Below are 21,340 nucleotides of genomic sequence, written 5' to 3'. Positions count from 1 at the left end.
GACATTCATTGCCATTTTACTGTAATAATGTAGACTGTAAACTTGCTATAGGCAGGGAACATGTCTGCTAATTCTGTTGTACTGTACTCCAAGTGCTTAGTACAGTGCTCTGCACATGGATATTCAATAACTATCACTGATTAATTGATGTAAAGCTGCAAAACCACAAAGCACTGCACATACAGTACTGTGAGGCTGAGAGGCATAGCAGCATCACACTAAAAGCACATAACCATTTCTTCCTACAAGAAATCTACTTGTGCTTCATGTTACAACCAAAACTGACCCATGACAGAAGAATGCTTACATCGCTCTATACTGCAAGCTCCCTGTGGGCAGGGACCATGTCTACCAACTCTACTATACTGTGCTCTTCAAAGTGGTTAGTACAGCGCTCTGCACACAGTAAGTGCTCAATAAATACCACTGATTGTTGTTCTAAATTCAATCAAATGTCAATTAAACAGAACAAGCTGAAGGATTACAATTACATTCATGAAAAAGCTCAAGAGCTTAAACATTTAGGCAACTGTGTGGTTTCCCAACCCAAGTTTCACTTTGAACAAAGGGAGGAAGTGTGGTTAAGAACAAGAGACTAAGGAGCCCTGAATTCTCTTCCCGGGGCCAGCCTCTCTGGAGAGATGTCAGCGCAACAGTACCACATCAAAGGAAGCAGTAGCACGTGATTACGATTCAAAACGAAGGTACCATATACAATGAAAACCTGATTTCACTCCCGGGTCAGGAAGATCGGACTGAATCATTTACTTTCTTCTGAAGTACATCCCTGTTATTTGATGATAAAATACCGTAATCGCAACTCATGGCCCTTTAATAGCCCAGCAGGACTGGTGCCATGCTATGTTTCTTGATCTATGCCACTTATCTCTGGAAACCTTTGCTCAATTTACTGTCTATTGTCCCCCCTCCTTCTTGCATTTATTCGAGTCTCCTCTTTACCTATACACCTAGTCATTTCATTTCAATATTTCCTCCACTTCGCTACACAGAAGCTCACCTTTGCAAAGTCTCCATTGACTCTTCTGGCTAGTTCCTTGAGCCTCTTCTCCATTCTAATCCTTAATCTCTGCAGGCTGATACTGTCAAACACAGTCTCCTCCTTACCCACTGACTGTAGCTATTACCAAGGCTTGCTTTCAATAATAATAATAATAATAATAATAATAATAATAATAATAATAATAATAGTATTTGTTAAGCGCTTACTATGTGCAAAGCACTGTCCTAAGGGCTGGGGGGATACAAGGTGATCAGGCTGTCCCACGGGGGGCTCATAGTCTTAATCCCCATTTTACAGATGAGGTAACTGAGGCACAGAGAAGTTAAGTGACTTGCCCAAGGTCACACAGCTGACAGGTGGCAGAGCCGGGATTAGAACCCATAACCTCTGACTCCCAAGCCTGGGAACTTTCCACTGAGCCACGCTGCTTTTCCTGAAAATGTATTTTCTCAGGGAGCTCTTTCACTCTCAAGCCTTGAACTACCCTCTCTGTATGATTGATTCAAATATGATTGATTGATTGATTGATTGTATGGATAATTCAAGAACTTAGTAGAGTGCTCTGCACACAGTAAGTGCTTAATAAACACGACAATTAAACCTGATTTTTCACCTGCTATCCAATCTTCAGTTTCTTGCTGTCTCCAACTGAGATGAGCTGGGTTGCTGTCTCCAACTGAGATGAGCCAGCTCAAACATTGAAATCTCCCATTAGGATCAGCTCTTCAAAATACCAACATTTTTCTAAGTCTTTGTAAAAGTACCCTGCTTCTTCACTACACTTGTCATTTGGAGACATGGGCGCTGATTGTGTTAAAGTGCTTTTGTGTTAGGAGCAGACGCAGGAATACTTATACTGCCAGACAGATCTGGAAAAGCAAACTAGTGACTGTCCGACTGCAAAGCTAGCCAACTGCATAGCCATCATTCTTAAGCAAGAAGCCCACTCCAAAAGCAGATCTAGCCAGCATTTGCCCCTGTCCTTCAGCAGCTCATCTAATTTCAATTAGTGCTGAGAGACCAGAGTATATATTTGGGTCTTGCATTCGTGCATGGTTTTATTTTTCCAACACATTTTCACATCAAAAAAATCTCATATGTGTTTAGTACACTGCTCTGCACAAAGTAAGCATTCATTGAATACCACTGATTTATTTTTATCCTCACAATGGCCCTGTGGGGATTATTGCCCCATTTTACAATTGAGGAAACTGAGGTAATATGACTTGGCCAAGGTCACAGCAGGTCAGCGACCCAACTCCTGATTCCCTGACTGGTGCTCATTCTATTGGAGACCACTACTAAAGATCACCAGGAAAGGAGACCATTCCCATCTCCCCATTTACATTAAATTTGAAAGTGTTTAGTTTCTCAATGGAGAAATTACCAATGAATTGGTTTTGGCTATTGTTTCGAGTTTAAAAAAAAGGAATCGCCTGCTAATAGTGTAGTGAAATTAAAATCATTACTAGGCTCATGTCTGTAAACTATCCCTCCAGAAATGTGAAAGTCACAAAGAGGAAACTACTGATTTGGGTTTGGTCACAATTGTAACCAATTTCCTGTATGTGGCATAACAAAAGTAGCATTCTGGTATTCAAGATATTAAAACAAATTCTTCAATCCAAACAGTTCACATCCTGATTTGGGGGGGGGGGGGGGGGGGGAAGGCTGTAAATGCTTGCAACTCAGCTCAATTCTCCTTTCTACATCAGGAAACACTCATTCCCCAAGGATTCCTCTGCTACTCTCTGCCATTCTCCCCTTTGCTCAGATTTACACATAGTGGCCTAGTTTTGAAATGACGTCTACCCCAATACTGCGCTTCTGGGTGGGACGTGTGAGGAAACTGGATACCAGCATAATTTCAAGACAGCTGCCATACCGTGAGTTGAAACTGGGCAATCTGTGAACAAGGGGAACCAGGGCATTATTTTAAGTACGCAGTATAAACTACCACAACCACCTCTCCGAAAGCTGGGAGTTAACTACGGCTTTACTGCCCTGATCAAAAAAGGGGCAGTTCTTCGACTGGAAGCTTTGTGCAGAGTGTAAAACAAGGAGGTGAAACTAAAAAAAGCACCAGGGCACTGCAAAGGACAAACATAACAGGGGACAGTTTGGGGGATGCATAGTGTAATCCATTCCGGAGGGCTAAAAGGCTGTCCTACAAGGAGGTATGGGAAAGCTCTTGTGGATGGGATTAGAATTCAGTCTTCCCAAAGAGAGGCCCCTCCCTTTCCTGTTTCCAACCCAGCTGACGTCTTACCGAGGCGAGTCAAACCGAACAAATGGATTCTCCTCAAGAGCGGATGAAGGCAGAAGTGTGACCACCCACCTTTGGAAAACTCGGGTTACAACAGGTAGCCCCTGTGTCTCCAAAGACGGGGGACCGGGCCATGCCAGATGACTTATTTAGTAAGCACTCAAGAAATGCCATTGATTTCAATCACTCGCATTTAATCCATCGGTCATATTTACCGGGCACTTGCTGTGTGCAGGGCACTGTAATAAGTGCTTGGGAGAGTATAAAAGAGTCGGTAGACACATTTCCTGTCCTCAAGGAGTTTACAGTCACTGACATCACTGCTTGCCTCAAAGGAGACGAGGTCTATTGGAAAAGAGGTCGGAAGGATGGGTACCCCTAAACGTATCTCCCATCTAGATAACTACTTCAACAGAATTTTCCGACAGAAAAAAAAAAGTACGGAGTTCCCCCCTCCCCGCCAACCGTGGGTCGGATTAGTCTATTTCACCAGATTATAACTGAACGTTTCAACCTTCATTTTTCCAAATAAAAGGGAAAAGGAGGTCTGAGTCGGCAGGTTACCAGAAGAGTTTCCTGCCTGGGCTATTCCAAATTCCCGGTCAATCCTGAGCCTGACTTTCTCAGCCAGTTTGCTATAAGCTCAATCCATCTGTAGTTGTACAAACAGTATCCGGATTCACAGGGCTGGGCTCCTTGTTCCCAGCGGACTCTAAGATGTTAGTTCCGCTCTAGTCCATTCCCAGTTTGTGTGATCCGGCAAGACTTTATCAGGATAGGTTTGGTAGTCCAGGACCATTAGGAAAACCCGTGAGGGAGTCTCAGAACCATGCTGCCTGCCAATCTTGCCTCTGGCCCTCAATGGTCAAAGCCTTCATTTAAACTCACAAAGCTACATGACCTAGTGGAAAGGCCTGAGAGTCAGAGGACCTGGGTTCTAATCCCAACTCCGCCACTTATCTGCTGTGTGAACTTGGACAAATAACTTCACTTTTCAGTGCCTCATTACCTCGTCTGAAAAAATGGGGATTAAGACTGTGAGCCCCATGTGGGACAGGGACTGTGTCCAACCTTATTAGCTCGTATCTACCCCAGAGCTTAGTACAATGCCCGGCACATAGTAAGCACCTAACAGATACCACAAAGAAAAACAAAAAACAACCTCCCCTTAAATAGAATTAAGATCATTTCACACAATAAACAGGATCATACCCATTTATATAACCTCTCTGTGACGCAAGGGACCACTGCTTATTGTCAAAAAGATTCTTGATAATCCTGTAGGCGTCCACAGAAAAAATTGATATTGTTCTTGTAAAAAAGAACCCCAAATCTTCAAAAATTTCATAAGGGTGAGTCACAAGCAATGATAACAGAATTACATATGAAAAGCAGTATTAGGACAGACACCATTGCTAAAGGAAAAGTTTTACAAACAATTTAGATTTTTATAAAGACTGTTTGTTCTGGAACCCAACCCCAGTGTAAATATCAAAGATTTTGTCATTTGACAGCTTTTGCAATGTGTGGCCCATTTCCCACGTGCCGTGAAAAGGTAGTTTCTACTAGCAAATATAATGCCACCATAATGCAAATACTATTAATAATAGTCATGAGCATTAATTACCTTAATGCAGGGCCACATTGATCACATTTGTCTCAAAATGGCCAACACTAAGAGAAAAGACTACATAAATATTGGAAAGTAAATCACTAAATATTGCATGGCTAAAAAATTGCAGTTTGCTTGTCTAAGTCAGGCGTTAGAACTTATCTACTGCTGAAAATAGTGCTCCTTAAAACATGCCAAACTTTGGATGTCATTTCCTGTTTAGGAAGGAAACTTTCAAATTCTAGCCCATTGAGATATAACGTTATTCAGGCCAATGCGTTCTTACTATGTCTCAAACGTGGCAAACGTTTCTTCCCACTCAGTTAAGTACCTGGGCAAAAGTGTGCATTCAAGCCTTTATTACTCCTGCATATAAAGGTTTTAGAAAAAAAACAACTGCCCAAGTTTTTAGATATTTCAAATTCCAATACTCACAGATACTCCATATTCTGTCAGTCAATTGTATTTACTCAGTGCTTACTGTGCGCAGAGCACTGTCCAAAGTGCGTAGGAGAGAACAACGTAACAGACACATTCCCTGCCCACAACAAGCTTACAGTCTAGAGGGGAACACAGACATTACTATAAATGAATAAACTACAGATATGTGCATAAGTGCCCATGACTAAGAGTACAGTTAGGAACCATGGTGGATGGAGTTTTTGTGATGAGCCCACCCTATGACATTCCCAAATCCTCAAACATCCCTTCTAACAACCTGCTAGACCCCATCATCATCCTCATCATCAATCGTATTTATTGAGCGCTTACTGTGTGCACAGCACTGTACTAAGCGCTTGGGAAGTACAAATTGGCAACATATAGAGACGGTCCCTACCCAACAGTGGGCTCACAGTCTAAAAGGGGGAGACAGAGAACAAAACCAAACATACTAACAAAATAAAATAAATAGAATAGATATGTACAAGGAAAATAAATAAAAAAATAAATAGAGTAATAAATATGTACAAACATATATACATATATACAGGTGCTGTGGGGAAGGGAAGGAGGTAAGATGGGGGGGATGGAGAGGGGGACGAGGGGGAGAGGAAGGACACTCTCCCTTCTGCATCGTCTTTGCCCTTGGATCTGTAACCTTTGGACATTTGATATTCACCCCATCCCAACCCCACAACACTTATGTCCTTATTTTTAAATTCTATATTATAAACTACTTATTTAGTCATATTAACGTCTGTCTTCCCCTCTAGACTAGAAGTTCATAATGGGCAGGGCACGTGTCTGCTAATTCTGCTGTGTTGTACTCTCCCAAGCGCTTAGTACAGTGATCTGCACACAGTAAATGCTCAATAAATACCACTGATTGATGGCCCAACTCTCAGGGCAAATGTTTTCAGCTGATGGGCTTCAAAAAGGGAGTGGCACCACCCAAGCTAGACTCCAGATCTGGGTACCTCCCTGTCACAGGGACTCTGCTTTCCCATCAGCGTGGCTTAGCGGAAAGAGCAAGGGCTTGGGAGTCAGAGGTCGTGGGTTCCAACCCCAACTCCGCCACTTGTCAGCTGTGTGACTTTGGGTAAGACACTTAACTTCTCTGTGCCTAAGTTCCCTCATCTGTAAAACAGGGATCAAGACTGTGAGCCCCACGTGGGACAACCTGATTACCTTGTATCTATCCCAGCGCTTAGAACAGTACTTGGCACACAGTAAGCGCTTAACAGATATCATTATTATTATTATCATCAATCGTATTTATTAAGCGCTTACTGTGTGCAGAGCACTGTACTAAGCGCTTGGGAAGTACAAGTTGGGAACATATAGAGACAGTCCCTACCCAATAGTGGGCTCACAGTCTAAAAATATTATTATTATTATTATTATCACCTACTTCCATTCCCTGGAGGGGATGAGAGGGTTGCCACCTCAGTATAGCTCCACATCTAAACATGGGCCTCGCTCCTAACTCCAGTTATGGACTATTGCTACCCATTTTGGAAGATGTGCTTTACTGTAGAGCAGGTGCTAAATATTACGAGGGCCAGGATTATACGCTCAACTACTTTTCCCTCATCCTTTTACTGGACGCCTCTAGCCTCTCTACATTCCATCTTCCACCCATTCAAGGCTCTCCTCTACAATCTTTAGCACAAGTAACGTTTTTTTCCCCAATTCCTCCTACTTCCCCAGCTTACCCTGCCCAAGTGTACCATCTCGGCCCATACTTCTTTCTCCGAGTCTTTGTGTTTTTAACTACTGAAACTTCTCCCAATATTGGGACAAACTCACCACTGGGAGGCTCCAGAAGAGAAGAAAACATAAATTAAACCAGATGCCTGCACCCCACCCAAGTATTCACTGGTGCCTTGTGTTCTTTTTTGGCCTGGTCCTATGTGGAATGTAACCTCACTGACGAGAACTGTGCCTATAATCCGGCCCATATCCAGACTACACCCCTTCCCCCTACCAGCCATCTCGCGCTGCACGCCGTTGGACGTGGGGAGGAACGGGCCGGAGAGGCAGATGTCACGGTGCTAACCATCAACGCTCAAGAAAAGACAAGTCAACCACATGTCCTGTGCCAATAGGACATTCCTTTACCCTCTTAATCATCGGTGTCTTAAACAAGGACAAACTCTTCTCTCTGAAGCATGGGGAAGAAACACACCACTCGAATGAATACTCCTTGTGGGCAGGGAACGTCTTCACCAACTCTTCTGTATTATACCCTCCCAAGCACTTAGTACAGTGCTCTACCACTGACTGACTGATTTAGAGAAGCACCGTGGCTCAGTGGAAAAGAGCCTGGGCTTTGGAGTCAGAGGTCACAGGTTCAAATCCTGGCTCCGCCAGTTGACAGCTGGGTGACTTTGGGCAAGTCACTTCACTTCTCTGTGCCTCAGTTCCCTCATCTGTAAAATGGGGATGAAGACTGTGAGCCCCCTGTGGGACAACCTGATCACCTTGTAACCTCCCCAGTGCTTAGAACGGTGCTTTGTACATAGTAAGTGCTTAATAAGTGCCATTATTATTATTATTATTAACAGTGCTACAACAGCAAGGAGATGAGGAAATGGCATTTGAGAGAGGCAGCACATCTGTCTTTCTCTCCTCCCTCCCCCATCCAAGGGAGATTGTCTTCTCTAGCTGGGAAGGGGGGGGAGAAGCATGTATATGCTATTTGAACAACTGTCATGACCTCAACTTAATCCAACCAATGTTCTCTCACCCACTCCCTATGCAGCTGCTTAGCTTTGTTCCCTAGTATTCCTCAACTTCCAACATGCTCACAGACGTTCAGTGCAGGACCCCACTCATCTTGAGCACCCTTTTGGCCCAGCTCTTGAAGAAAGGAGGGCCAAGGCTTCCAGCTGGGGGGAAAGTGGCCAGCCCTCTTCTCAGGGAAGCACAACTGCCATGACAGGCAGGGGATTTCCTCAGAGCCTGGGGACAATCGACCTCTCTCAACCCCATCACACCACTCTGAGATGGCAACAAACTTCTTCTTCACCTCTACAAGTAAAAGCTTGGGAAAGAACGCTCAAATGAATCTGCACGCGTGGCTCAATGGAAAAGAGCACGGGCTTTGGAGTCAGGGGTCATGGGTTCAAATCCCAGCTCTGCCATTTGTCAGCTGTGTGACTTTGGGCAAGCCACTTCACTTCTCTGGGCCTCAGTTCCCTCACCTGTAAAATGGGGATTAGGACTGTGAGCCCCCCATGGGACAACCTGATCACCTTGTAACCTCCCCAGCGCTTAGAACAGTGCTTTGCACATAGTAAGTGCTTAATAAATGCCATAATTATTATTATTATTATTATTCTCTGAATCCAGGCTGAGTTTAGGGGGCTTTACAAAAGGCTCTAAACTCTGCAAGTGCTTGGGAAAAAGAGAACTTTACCTACAACTATTCATTCAATCGTATTTATTGAGCACTTACTGTGTGCAGAGCACTGTACTAAGCGCTTAGGAGAGTAAAACAAGCAGTCACATTCTCTGCCCACAGCGCGCTTACAGTCTAGACTTGCACTCAATGTCGCACTTCCCTGGTGGTTTATTCATAACTCTCCAAGTGTTTCATTAGGAAAAACCCCTTGAAACTAACAGCATAATCAATTCCCTAATTTGCTGAACTAATAGCTCTCCCTGAAACACAGCTTCATTTTCAAACAAAATATAGATAAGTTACACATCTGAGAATATGTCCTCACAGTGTATAAAAAGTGTGCACAGGCATATAGGAGTTTAACAGCTTCTGAGTGCTTACAGAGGAAGTACAGAATATGGAGAAGTGGTCCCTGGCCTCAAGCAGTTTTCCCTGTAGTTCGGAGAAACTTTTTTTTTTTTTTAAATTAATGTTGTGTTTATTGAGCAAATACTAAACACCAAATTTAAACACACATTAAATGGAGAGCAAACTTGATCAATCCCTTCGCTTGGTTTTAGAAATGGAGCTGGGTCCTGAGAGGGATGCTGAATGACCTGATAAAGGTAAGCAAAAAGAGCTACTCCAGGTAGGAAAAAATGGCTTTATATGACACTACGTCTTACTTCTCGTATGCGACACCACTACAGGATTTGCTTTCCCAATGTATGCCTTCTGACAACTTTTTACTATTAAAGGTACTGATTCATAGGCTTTACTTTTACCCTCAGCCTGAAATAAATGTGCTTTAATGAAATATGGTCGAATACACTACCAATTTTGAAAATTCCATACCCCAAAACCTATATTTGGCCCCAACTAGAACAAAGGTCTTTTCAACTCTATGAATTGACTTCTAAAGCTAAAATATTTTGTTGACCTTTTTGCTTTTATACATACAGCTTAGGTACAAAAAGGGTAAGAATAAGTGCTTCCATTCTAGTGAATAATCACTTCTATCTTGTTTATAAATATTCCTCTGTGCCTGCACCAGGAATACTCAATATTTTTATGAACCATAACGCCAAAGAAATTAAGCTTTATTTACTTCATCTGAAGAATGCCAGGAATATTAAAGAAGAAAGCTAATCACGGGACCAGACGTCAGGCAACACAGGTTGGTAGTCATAGCTCTCCTACAAGTCTGGCTGTGTGATCTTGGGCAGATCACTTAACCTCTCTGGGTCTCACTTTCCCAAAATGTTTACCAAGTGGGGGTAAAATAGCTGCTTTTCTTATTCCTTAGATTATGAGCATGAAGCAAGGACTGTGTCTGACGACTATCTTGATTCTATCCCAGCACTTAGCATAGTACTTTGCGCAGAGAAAACACCTACTAAATAACACTATTATCATCTTTTTCTGTAACAGCTTTAGGAATGATATGAGTGCCCTAGATCTTCCTAGTCAAGGAGGCACCAGGGGTGTGTTAGGGAGCTTCTAGCTGCTCCTGACATACGAAAATGCACAATTCTATTCCCCAGTGTGACTAATAATATCTTGGAAGTCTTCTGAAACAAGGTGCATATTTTTTAAAAAGTGCTTAAACAAAACCACTTTAAATACATTTAAGAATAGAACTGTTTAAGTTATGTAAATCCTAAGACTATACTGCTAGTTCTCTTAATATTCCATTACTTCATTTCCAGGTGCTCGCTCACACACACATTCCCCTTTTTAGTGGCCCTAAAAATAGGCCATAGCTCTAGAAAATTAAAGATTATACTAGAATCACTTTAAAACATAGGATATGCCATTTGCCATGCACCTGAGAGTGCAGTACGGAGGGTATAGGCTATCGCCCTAATCCCAGAGGAGCTTACAATTTAGCGGAGCAGATAAGACAGACGAGTGAGCAAACTCCAGTTATGCAATAAATCACTTAGCCGCTTGCCCTTTATATATTAATTTATTGCACCTAGTAAGTGCTCAAACACTATCGATGGATTGAGCATCTCAGGTGTACGGTTATCAAGGGAGGTAAGGATTCAAGTGAAACTTTCAGGCTCCTTGAACAAAACTAAAGCTCCAGTCATCGTAATTTTTACTTTCCCTGTAACAGTCCAAACGTGGGACTATAATTTCTCCTATCATTTCCCTGCATAAATGTAGTCTCTGCTTTCTTTTCCACGTGATGGGAAAAGAATGGCATTTCTGATTCACTGCCACAAGTGGTTGCAAAGCTCGACAGGCACTTTGCTTTCCCCTCTAAGAGCAAAATCATTATATCTTGTTTACTACAGAATTTAAAAAAAAAAGTTCTACTACTGTGTTGGTGATGATCTGCACAAAAATCTGAAGAGAGAATGGGTATTTTCCCCATTCTACACAGCAACCAAAGTAATCAGTCATATCTATTGAGCGCTAGGTGCAGAGCACTGTACTAAGCGCTTGGGAGACTACAGTAGAGTTGGTAGACATGTTCCCTGCCCACAAGGAACTTACAGTCTACGGGGACTTAAAGCAGACTTAAGAGTGACTACTCAGAAGAGAACCATATCTCCTGGTTCACAATCCTTCAGTTTTTTTGGCAAATCCATCTCTATATTCTAAATCACTTTCAAGTAATTAAAAGAAGTTGGAATATGTCCTAAATCAAAAGATGACACAACTGACAAGAGCTTAGAAATGCTATTTTTTTCCTATCTATGATAAATGCTATTTACCTATTTCACTGTAAGTTCAAGTTTTAGATGGGAGACCAACTAAAGAGTAATTACAGTTAAAAGATTAAACTCACTGGTTAAATTTTTAAAAAGGGTCAGTTTTCCTAGTTTGTAGATTGGTCTCACAAACTTCTCTAGGTTTATGTAGCAAAGAAAGTTTAATTAATGCACCATATAATAGGAAGCATTATTTACTCATTACATAAGGTTATGTTTTGCCCTTTCCAGGCTTAATTAACTTATCTAGAATCCTACAGGTCATTGCATCAGTCACTTTTACTTCACTTTATTGCACATAAAACTCCTCTTGAAAATCATTCTCTAAAGCTCATCTGAAGTGCAAGAATTCCTGATGTAAATGTTCATTTGCTTCTGAAGTACCGAGAACCTTAAGCCTGCTCTTTCCTTCCTCATCTTCAAATACCAAAATAAAAGAACTGTACATTGGTATAAGAAACAAGTTAGTTTTAGAACTTGGTAAATACTTAAAGAATATTGGTTTCCAATATACCTTTAGGAGGCAATACGTGGACAGAAGAACTGCTTATAAACTAGCTACTTTTACTGCTATAGTAGAGTAAAACCATATTTCAAGCTACTCTATTTACAGCTTTAGAATAAACTGACTCCTACTTAAGATCAACTTTCTAATCATCAATCTTTTAGACGTCTACTTCAAATGTACGCGAGACAATGTTCCACATTTTTAAAAGTAATTTGACATGCCAGAAACTCAACGTTGGCACTGACACACAACTCACACACACACATGATTCTTGATGCTTCAGATACTTAAGGCATCCTAAACAGACTGTCAAACTGGAAAACATTTCTTGTACATTGGAAGTGTTATGCCAGAAACTCAACGTTGGCACTAAGACACACAACTCACACACACACAAAAATGATTCTTGATGCTTCAAATACTTAAGGCATCCTAAACAGACTGGCAAACATTTATTGTACACTGGAAGTGCCCTTTACCTTGTAGTGGAACCAAAAAGAAGAAAAAAAACCTACAATCCACACCTTTAACTACGTCAACATTTTAAATGTAATACTGCTTTAAGCCATCTATTTTAGTTGTTTTAAATTGAGCTTCCTATTAGTCCGAAGCCACGTTCAAGGGTAGAGTAGTCGATTTCCAGACTTCACTACATTTCTCAGGCTGCCCCACCCCTCCTCAAAGGGAGAGTTGTATTAAAACTCCTCTCGCCAGTCAATTGTATTTATTGAGCGCTTACTGTGTGCTAGAGCACTGTTCTAAGCGCTTGGGAGAGTACAATATGACAATATAATAGACACATTCCCCTGCGTAAACTACAGTAGACTGTAAGCTCATGGTGGGCGGGGAACGTGTCTACTCGGCTGTAATACGGTAGTTTAGTTACCAAGGGTATCGTGTTCTGTATACAGTACGTGCTCAATAAATACCATTACAATGTCCCATCCATCAGTCAGTGGCGTTTATTAAGTGCTTACTATGTACTGCCACCCCACAGTAGTTAAATGCACTGCGTTTCACAACTGGAAATTGCACACAAGTACCGGTCAATTCTTACTTGCTTTTAAAAAAGCAAAATAAGTCGACATTCCGGTGAGCAAAATAGGAACTTCTTCACCCTTTTGGACATTACAATGATAAATCTCTCATATTCTGAGCTCTCAAACAATCAATCAATGGTATTTACTGAACGCTTACTATGTGAGGGAGACTGTACTAAGCACTTGGAAGAGTACGAGTTTAACAGACACATTCCCTGCCCACAGTGACATTACAATGATAAATCTGTCATTCTGAGCTCTCAATCAATGGTATTTACTGAACGCTTACTATGTGAGGGAGACTGTACTAAGCACTTGGAAGAGTACAGCAGAGTTTAACAGACACATTCCCTGCCCACAGTGATGTTACAATGATAAATCTGTCATTCTGAGCTCTCAATCAATCAATGGTATTTACTGAACGCTTACTATGTGAGGGAGACTGTACTAAGCACTTGGAAGAGTACAACAGAGTTTAACAGACACATTCCCTGCCCACAGTGATCTTACAGTCTAGTGAGGGAGTTGACCACAGCAAAGACAAGGCGAGGTTGGTGCCAATGTGCAGCTCCCAAATCAGCAATTCATCAGTCAGGTTTTGGAGAGGGGCAGGACCAAACTACATGTGAAAAGGCAATTTATTTCTGGGAAAAGCATTGCGGGTGGTGAGAGAAAAGGCACAGTTTGTTAACTTTATGGGTGCTTTATGAGGTTGGAGTATTTGAGACATATTCCCAACCTGAGGGCCTGGACTTTCCCTACTGTCCATTCAGGCTGTGTCACCGTGATCGAGGAGTTCCCCCAACATACACTCCCTCTCCTTCTGGTATCAGTTGGGCGCTTACTACATTCCAGGGACTGTACTAAGCACTGGGGCAGATACACGCTAATTGGGCTTCCCACATGGGGCTCACAATCTTAATCCCCATTTTCCAGATGAGGGATAGAGGCCAGAGGTCAATCGTGTTTACTGAGCGCTTACTGTGTGCAAGGCACTGTACTAAGCATTGGGGCGGATATAAACTAATCCGGTTTCCCACACGGGGCTCGCAATCTTAATCCCCATTTTCCAGATGAGGGGACAGAGGTCGGAGGTCAATCGTGTTTGCTGAGCGCTTACTGTGTGCAAGGCACTGTACTAAGCATTAGGGCGGATATAAACTAATCGGGTTTCCCACATGGGGCTCGCAATCTTAATCCCCATTTTCCAGATGAGGGGACAGAGGCCGGAGGTCAATCGTGTTTCCTGAGCGGTTACTGTGTGCAAGGCACTGTACTAAGCATTGGGGCGGTTATATAAACTAATCGGGTTTCCCACATGGGGCTCGCAATCTTAATCCCCATTTTCCAGATGAGGGGACAGAGGCCGGAGGTCAATCGTGTTTCCTGAGCGCTTACTGTGTGCAAGGCACTGTACTAAGCATTGGGGCGGTTATATAAACTAATCGGGTTTCCCACATGGGGCTCGCAATCTTAATCCCCATTTTCCAGATGAGGGGACAGAGGCCGGAGGTCAATCGTGTTTCCTGAGCGCTTACTGTGTGCAATCAATCAATCAATCGTATTTATTGAGCGCTTACTGCGTGCAGAGCACTGTACTAAGCGCTTGGGAAGTACAAGTTGGCAACATAAGGCACTGTACTAAGCACTGGGGCGGTTATAAACTAATCGGGTTTCCCACATCATCATCATCAATCGTATTTATTGAGCGCTTCCTGTGTGCAGAGCACTGTACTAAGCGCTTGGGAAGTCCAGGTTGGCAACATATAGAGACAGTCCCTACCCAACGGGGGGCTCACAGTCTAAAAGGGGGGCTCGCAATCTTAATCCCCATTTTCCAGATGAGGGACAGAGGCCGGAGGTCAATCGTGTTTACTGAGCGCTTACTGTGGGCAAGGCGCTGTACTAAGGGTTTGGGGCGGTGTGGCATAACACTGGACAGGCACTGTTCCCTGCCCACCACGAGCTTACAGCCTAGGTCCCCCAGGAGACGAAGCAGGGCGGTATCCAGTGGGCCACACGGCCTCTGGTTGGCCGGGGTGGGGTGGGAGTTGGGGGGAGGAGGCCCCGCCAGGATGCCACTCACCGAGCTTCTCCACCAACTTGAGCATGACCCCTCCGATGTGGACCTCCCCCGTCACTCGCAGCGTCACGTCTCGGTTGAGGTCCGTCACGTGGACGCTCAGTTCCCACGTCCCGTCCGCGTAGCAGCCATCTGGCATCCTTATCCCGTCCAGGGCCATAGCGCCTGTCGGAGAGGGAGGGAGGGAATGGGGGAGAGGGAGGGAATGGGGGAGAGAGGGAAGGAAAGAGAGAGGTGGGGGGGGGAGGGCAGAGAGGCTGGTGAAAGACGGGAGAGGGAAAGAGAAGGACAGGGAGAGAAGAGAGAGACAGGGAGAGGAGAGAGACAGGGAGAGGAGAGAGACGGGGAAGAAGAGAGACAGGGAGAGGAGAGAGAGAGAGAGACAGGGAGAGGAGAAAGACAGGGAGAGCAGGGAGACAGGCAGAGGAGGGAGACAGGGAGAGAAGGGAGACAGGCAGAGGAGGGAGAGGGAAAGAGGAGAGAGGTTGGTGAAAGAGGAGAGAGGGAAAGAGGAGATTGGGAGGGAGAAAAGGAGGGAGAAAGGGAGAGGGAAAGAGGAGAGGAGGGAGACAGGGAGAGGGAAAGAGGAGATAGGTTGGTGAAAGAGGAGAGGAGGGAGACAGTGAGAGGAGGGAGACAGTGAGAAGAGAGACAGGGAGAGGAGAGAGACAGGGAGAGGAGAGAGACAGGGAGAGAAGAGAGACAGGGAGAGAAGAGAGACAGAGAGAGGAGAAAGAGGAGAGAGGGAATAGAGGAGAGGAGGGAGAGGAGGGAGACGGAGAGGGAAAGAAGAGAGGTTGGTGAAAGAGGAGAGAGAGAAAGAGGAGAGACGGAGGGAGAGAAAGGAGGGAGACAGGGAGAGGGAAAGAGGAGAGGAGGGAGACAGGGAGAGAGAAGAGGGAGACAGGGAGAGGGAAAGAGGAGAGAGGTTGGTGAAAGAGGAGAGGAGGGAGACAGTGAGGGAAGGGAGACAGGGAAGGGAGACAGGGAGAGAAGAGTGACACAGGGAGAGGAGTGAGACAGGGAGAGGAGCGGGAAAGAGGAGAGAGGTTGGTGAAAGAAGAGAGAAGGAAAGGAGAGGGGAGTGAGGAGGGAGACAGGGAGAGGGAAAGAAGAGAAAGGTTGGTGAAAGAGGGCAGAGGACGGAGACAGGGAGAGAAGAGAGAAAAAGGGAAAGAGAAGGAGAGACGGAGTGAGGGAGGGAGAGAGAGGGAGGAAAGGAGAGATGGGGAGAAAGAGGAGGGAGAGGAGAGGGAAAGGGAGGGACAGAGGGAAGAAGAGAGTGGGAGAAAGCGAGGGAGAGAGACAAACAGGGAGAGGAGAGAGGCAGGGAAAGGGAGAGACACCGGGAGAAAGAGGGAGAGGGCGGGAGAGTGGGGAGAGAAAGAGAAGGAGGGAGACAGAGGGAGTCGGTCGGTCGGTCGGACAGACAGAGACGGAGGGGGAGGAGGAGGAGAGGAAACGGTCCTCGTCAGCGATTCTCGGCGCTCCCGGGAGGAAGGCGAATCCCACCGAGCCGGCCGCTGGGAAATCACAGGAATGACTGCCGGGGGGGGAGGGGAGGGGAGGGAAGGGGAGGGAAGGGAAAGGGAGGGAAAAGGGAAGGGAAAGGGAGGGAAAAGGGAGGGGACCGGCCCGTTTGTCCGCCTTCTCCCCGGCCGCCCCCGTCTCTGGGGGCCCGGAGGGGACCCCCCTCACCTGGGCTCGGGGCCGCGCAGCTGGAGCGGAGGAGGAGGAGGAGGAGGAGGAGGAGATGATGAAGAAGAAGAAGAAGAAAAGGAGGAGGAGGAGGAGGAGGAGGAGAAGAAGGAGGAGCAGCGCTCCCTCCCAGGCGGTGCCGGCGAATGGCCTGGCCCTGGCTCCCTCCGCTCCCCCCACCCACCCCGGCCACCGCTCGCGCATGCGCGCGCCTCCTCCCGCTCGAGGCTCCTGCCTCGTGCCCCCGGTGACGCCCCCTGGTGGCCACGCCCCCCGTTGCCACGCCCCCTAGCGGTCACGGGCCCGCGCCTCCTCCACCCCTTCGGCTCCAGGCGGACCGACGGAGCCTCCTTCTGTCATTCATTCATTCATTCATTCATTCAATCGTACTTATTGAGCGCCTACTGGGTGCAGAGCACCGTACTAAGCGCTTGGGAAGTACAAGTTGGCAACATGTTGGGTCCCTGCCCAACAGTGGGATCACAGCCGAGAAGGGGGAGACAGACAAAAAAACAAAACATAGCCCTATCCATATATCCATATCCATATATATGGTTGTATGTTTGTACGTATTTATTACTCTATTTCATTTGTACATATTTATTCTATTTATTTTGTTCTGTTAATAAAAAATACAAAATAAGATATTTTGTTAATATAAAAAATAAATAAATACGTATTTATTACTCTATTTTATTTGTTGTGTGTATTTATTATTCTATTTTATTTGTACATATTTATTCCATTTATTTTGTTTTGTTAATAAAAACAAAACATATCTACATATACATGGACATATGCTTGTACGTATTTATTTATTGTACTCCATTTATTTTACTTGAACATATTTATTCTATTTATTTTGTTTTGTTAGTAAGAACAAAACATATATCCATATACATGGACATACATTTGCGCGTATTTATTACTCTATTCATTTATTTTATTTGTACATATTTATTCTATTTATTTTGTTTTGTTAATAAAAACAAAACATATATCCATATGTATATGTTTGTACGTATTTATTACTCCATTAATTTTATTTGTACATATTTATTCTATTTATTTTGTTTTGTTAATAAGAACAAAACATATATCCATATACATGGACATATGTTTGTACGTATTTATTACACCATTTACATATATCCATATACATGGACATATGTTTGTACGTATTTATTACTCCATTTATTTTACTTGTACATATTTATTCTATTTATTTTGTTTTGTTAATAAGAACAAAACATATATCCATATACATGGACATATGTTTGCGTGTATTTATTACTCTATTCATTTATTTTATTTGTACATATTTATTCTATTTATTTTGTTTTGTTAATAAAACAAAGCATATATCCGTATGTATGGATATATGTTTGTACGTATTTATTACTCTATTAATTTTATTTGTACATATTTATTCTATTTATTTTGTTTTGTTAATAAAAACAAAACATATATCCATATACATGGACATATGTTTGTACGTATTTATTACTCCATTTACATATATCCATATACATGGACATGTTTGTACGTATTTATTACTCCATTTATTTTATTTGTACATATTTATTCTATTCATTTAGTTTTGCTAATAAAAACAAAACATATATCCATAAACATGGACATATGCTTGTACATATTTATTACTCTATTTTATTTGTACATATTTATTCTATTTATTTTGTTTTGTTAATAAAAACAAAGCATATATCCATATACATGGGTATATGTTTGTGCCTATTTATTAATCTATTTTATTTGTACATATTTATTCTATTCATTTTGTTTTGTTAATAAAAACAAAACATATATACATATGGATATATGTTTGTACGTATTTATTTCTCTATTTTATTTGTACATATTTATTCTATTTATTTTGTTTTGCTGATATGTTTTGTTTTGTTGTCTGTCTCTCCCCTCTAGACTGTGAGCCCGCTGTTGGGTAGGGACCGTCTCTATATGTTGCCAACTTGTACTTCCCAAGCGCTTAGTACAGTGCTCTGCACACAATAAGCACTCAATAAATACGATTGAATTCATTCATTCATTCACTCATTCGATCATATTTATTCGTTCATTCATTCATTCAACAGAGACGGTCCCTCCCCATCAACAGGCTCACAGTCAATCAATCAATCAATCAATGGTATTTGTTGAGCACTTACTGTTTGCTGTGCAGAGTACTGGACTATTTATTGAGCGCTGACTGTGTGCAGAGCACTGGACTAAGCGCTTGGGAAGTCCAAGTGGGCAAAGAGAGAGACGGTCCCTACCCATCAACGGGCTCACAGTCAATCAATCAATCAATCAATGGGATTTATTGAGCGCTGACTGTGTGCGAAGCACTGGACTAAGCGCTTGGGAAGTCCAAGTCTCCCCCTTCTAGACTGTGAGCCCGCTGTTGAGTAGGGACCGTCTCTATATGTTGCCAACGTATACTTCCCAAGCGCTTAGTACAGTGCTCTGCACATGGTAAGCGCTCAATAAATATGATTGAATGAATGAATGAAAGTCGGCAACAGAGAGAGACGGTCCCTACCCAATAACGGTCTCACAGTCAATCAATCAATTACATAGTAAGCACTTAACAAATACCAAAATCATCATTATTATTATTATGGCTCAGTGGAAAGAGCCCGGGCTTTGGAGTCAGAGGTCATGGGTTCAAATCCCGGCTCTGCCCATTGTCAGCTGTGTGACTTTGGACGAGTCACTTAACTTTGTGCCTCAGTTCCCTCATCTGCAAAATGGGAATTAAGATTGTGAGCCCCACGTGGGACAACCAGATCACCTTGTATCCCCCCAGCGCTTAGAACAGTGCACATAGTAAGCGCTTAGTAAATGCCATTATTATTATTATTAAAATGGGAATTAATATTGTGAGCCCCACATTGGACAACCTGATCAACTTGTATCCTCCCCAGCGCTTAGAACAGTGCTTTGCACATGGTAAGCACTTAAATACCAAAATCATTAGTATTATTATCGTGGCTCAGGGGAAAGAGCGCAGGCTTTGGAGTCAGAGGTCATGGGTTCAAATCCCAGCTCCACCCATTGTCAGCTGTGTGACTTTGGGCAAATCACATCACTGGGCCTCAGTTCCCTCATCTGTAAAATGGGGGTTAAGACTGTGAGCCCCACGTGGGACAACCTGATCGCCTTGTATCCCCCCGGCGCTTAGAACAGCGCTTTGCACATAGTAAGCGCTTAATAAATGCCATCATTATTATTATTATTATTATTAAAATGGGGATTAATATTGTGAGCCCCACATGGGACAACCTTGTATCCTCCCCAGCGCTTGGAACATTCATTCATTCATTCATTCATTCAACAGTGCTTTGCACATGGTAAGCGCATAACAAATACCAAAATTATTATTATTATTATTATTATTATTATTATTATTATTATTATTATTATTATTATTACTTGAGGAGGGAGGGCACTCCTAGGCCCCCGGCACGTGCCAGGGGAGGCTGAGGGGAGCAAGGAAGGGCATGTGCACATGTGCGAGCGAGGCAGAGGGGAGAGGTGGGGAAAGGGGCGCGATGGCGGCCATCCCAGCCCCGAGGATTCGTTCATTCATAATAATAATGATGGCATTTATTAAGCGCTTACTATGTGCAGAGCACTGTTCTAAGCGCTGGGGAATTTACAAGATGATCAGGTTGTCCCACGTGGGGCTCACAGTCTTCATTCCCATTTTACAGATGAGAGAACTGAGGCCCAGAGAAGTTAAGTGACTTGCCCTAAGTCACACAGCTGACAAGTGGTGGAGCCGGGATTTGAACCCATGACCTCTAACTCCAAAGCCCGTGCTTTTTCCACTGAGCCACGCTGCTTCTCTTGATTGATTCATTCAATCAATCGTATTTATTGAGCGCTTACTATGTGCAGAGCACTGGACTAAGCGCTTGGGAAGTCCAAGTTGGCAACATATAGGGACGGTCCCTACCCAACAGCGGGCTCACAGTCTAGAAGGGGGAGACAGACAACAAAACATATTAACAAAATAAGTAGAATAAATATGTACAAGTAAAATAGAGTAATAAATATGTACAAACATATATACATATATAGAGGTCTGGATCTGACCATCCTGACCTCATATTTATTCACTCATTCATTCAATCAATCGTATTTATTGAGCGCTTACTGTGTGCAGGGCACTGGACTAAGCGCTTGGGGAGTCCAAGTTGGCAACAGATAGAGACGGTCCCTACCCAACGGTGGGCTCACATTCTAGAAGGGGGAGACAGACAAGACAAAACATATTCATTCAATTGTATTTATTGAGCGCTTACTGTGGGCAGAGCACTGTACTAAGCGCTTGGGAAGTCCAAGTTGGCAACAGATAGAGACGGTCCTTACCCAACGGCGGGCTCACGGCCTAGAAGGGGGAGACAGACAAGACAAAACATATTCATTCAATCGTATTTATTGGGCACTTACTGTGTGCAGGGCACTGGACTAAGCACTTGGGAAGTCCAAGTTGGCAACAGATAGAGGCGGTCCCTACCCAACGGCAGGCTCACATTCATT

General features: G+C 43.5%; 1 protein-coding gene across 6 annotated transcripts in view; it reads right to left on the bottom strand.

Moving 5' to 3' along the window:
• Nucleotides 1-16,853, bottom strand: part of FERMT2 (fermitin family member 2) — a 93,406-nt gene extending 76,553 nt beyond the window's left edge. For 5 of the 6 annotated variants that reach the window (XM_038756195.1, XM_038756197.1, XM_038756196.1 and 2 more), the window contains exon 1: nucleotides 15,083-15,306. In XM_038756195.1, the coding sequence (XP_038612123.1) occupies nucleotides 15,083-15,239 (157 nt within the window). In that variant the 5' untranslated portion in view covers nucleotides 15,240-15,306. Of the gene's footprint in view, nucleotides 1-15,082; nucleotides 15,307-16,777 lie in introns of those variants that run through there. The other variant, XM_038756194.1, reaches the window with a different exon arrangement.
• Between the last annotated feature and the right edge of the window lie 4,487 nt (nucleotides 16,854-21,340).

This window comes from Tachyglossus aculeatus, chromosome 14 (genome assembly GCF_015852505.1).
Source record: "Tachyglossus aculeatus isolate mTacAcu1 chromosome 14, mTacAcu1.pri, whole genome shotgun sequence".
NCBI classification, from domain to species: domain Eukaryota; kingdom Metazoa; phylum Chordata; class Mammalia; order Monotremata; family Tachyglossidae; genus Tachyglossus; species Tachyglossus aculeatus.
Note: the sequence above shows the minus strand (reverse complement) of the source record. Positions and strands in the feature narration are given on the sequence as shown.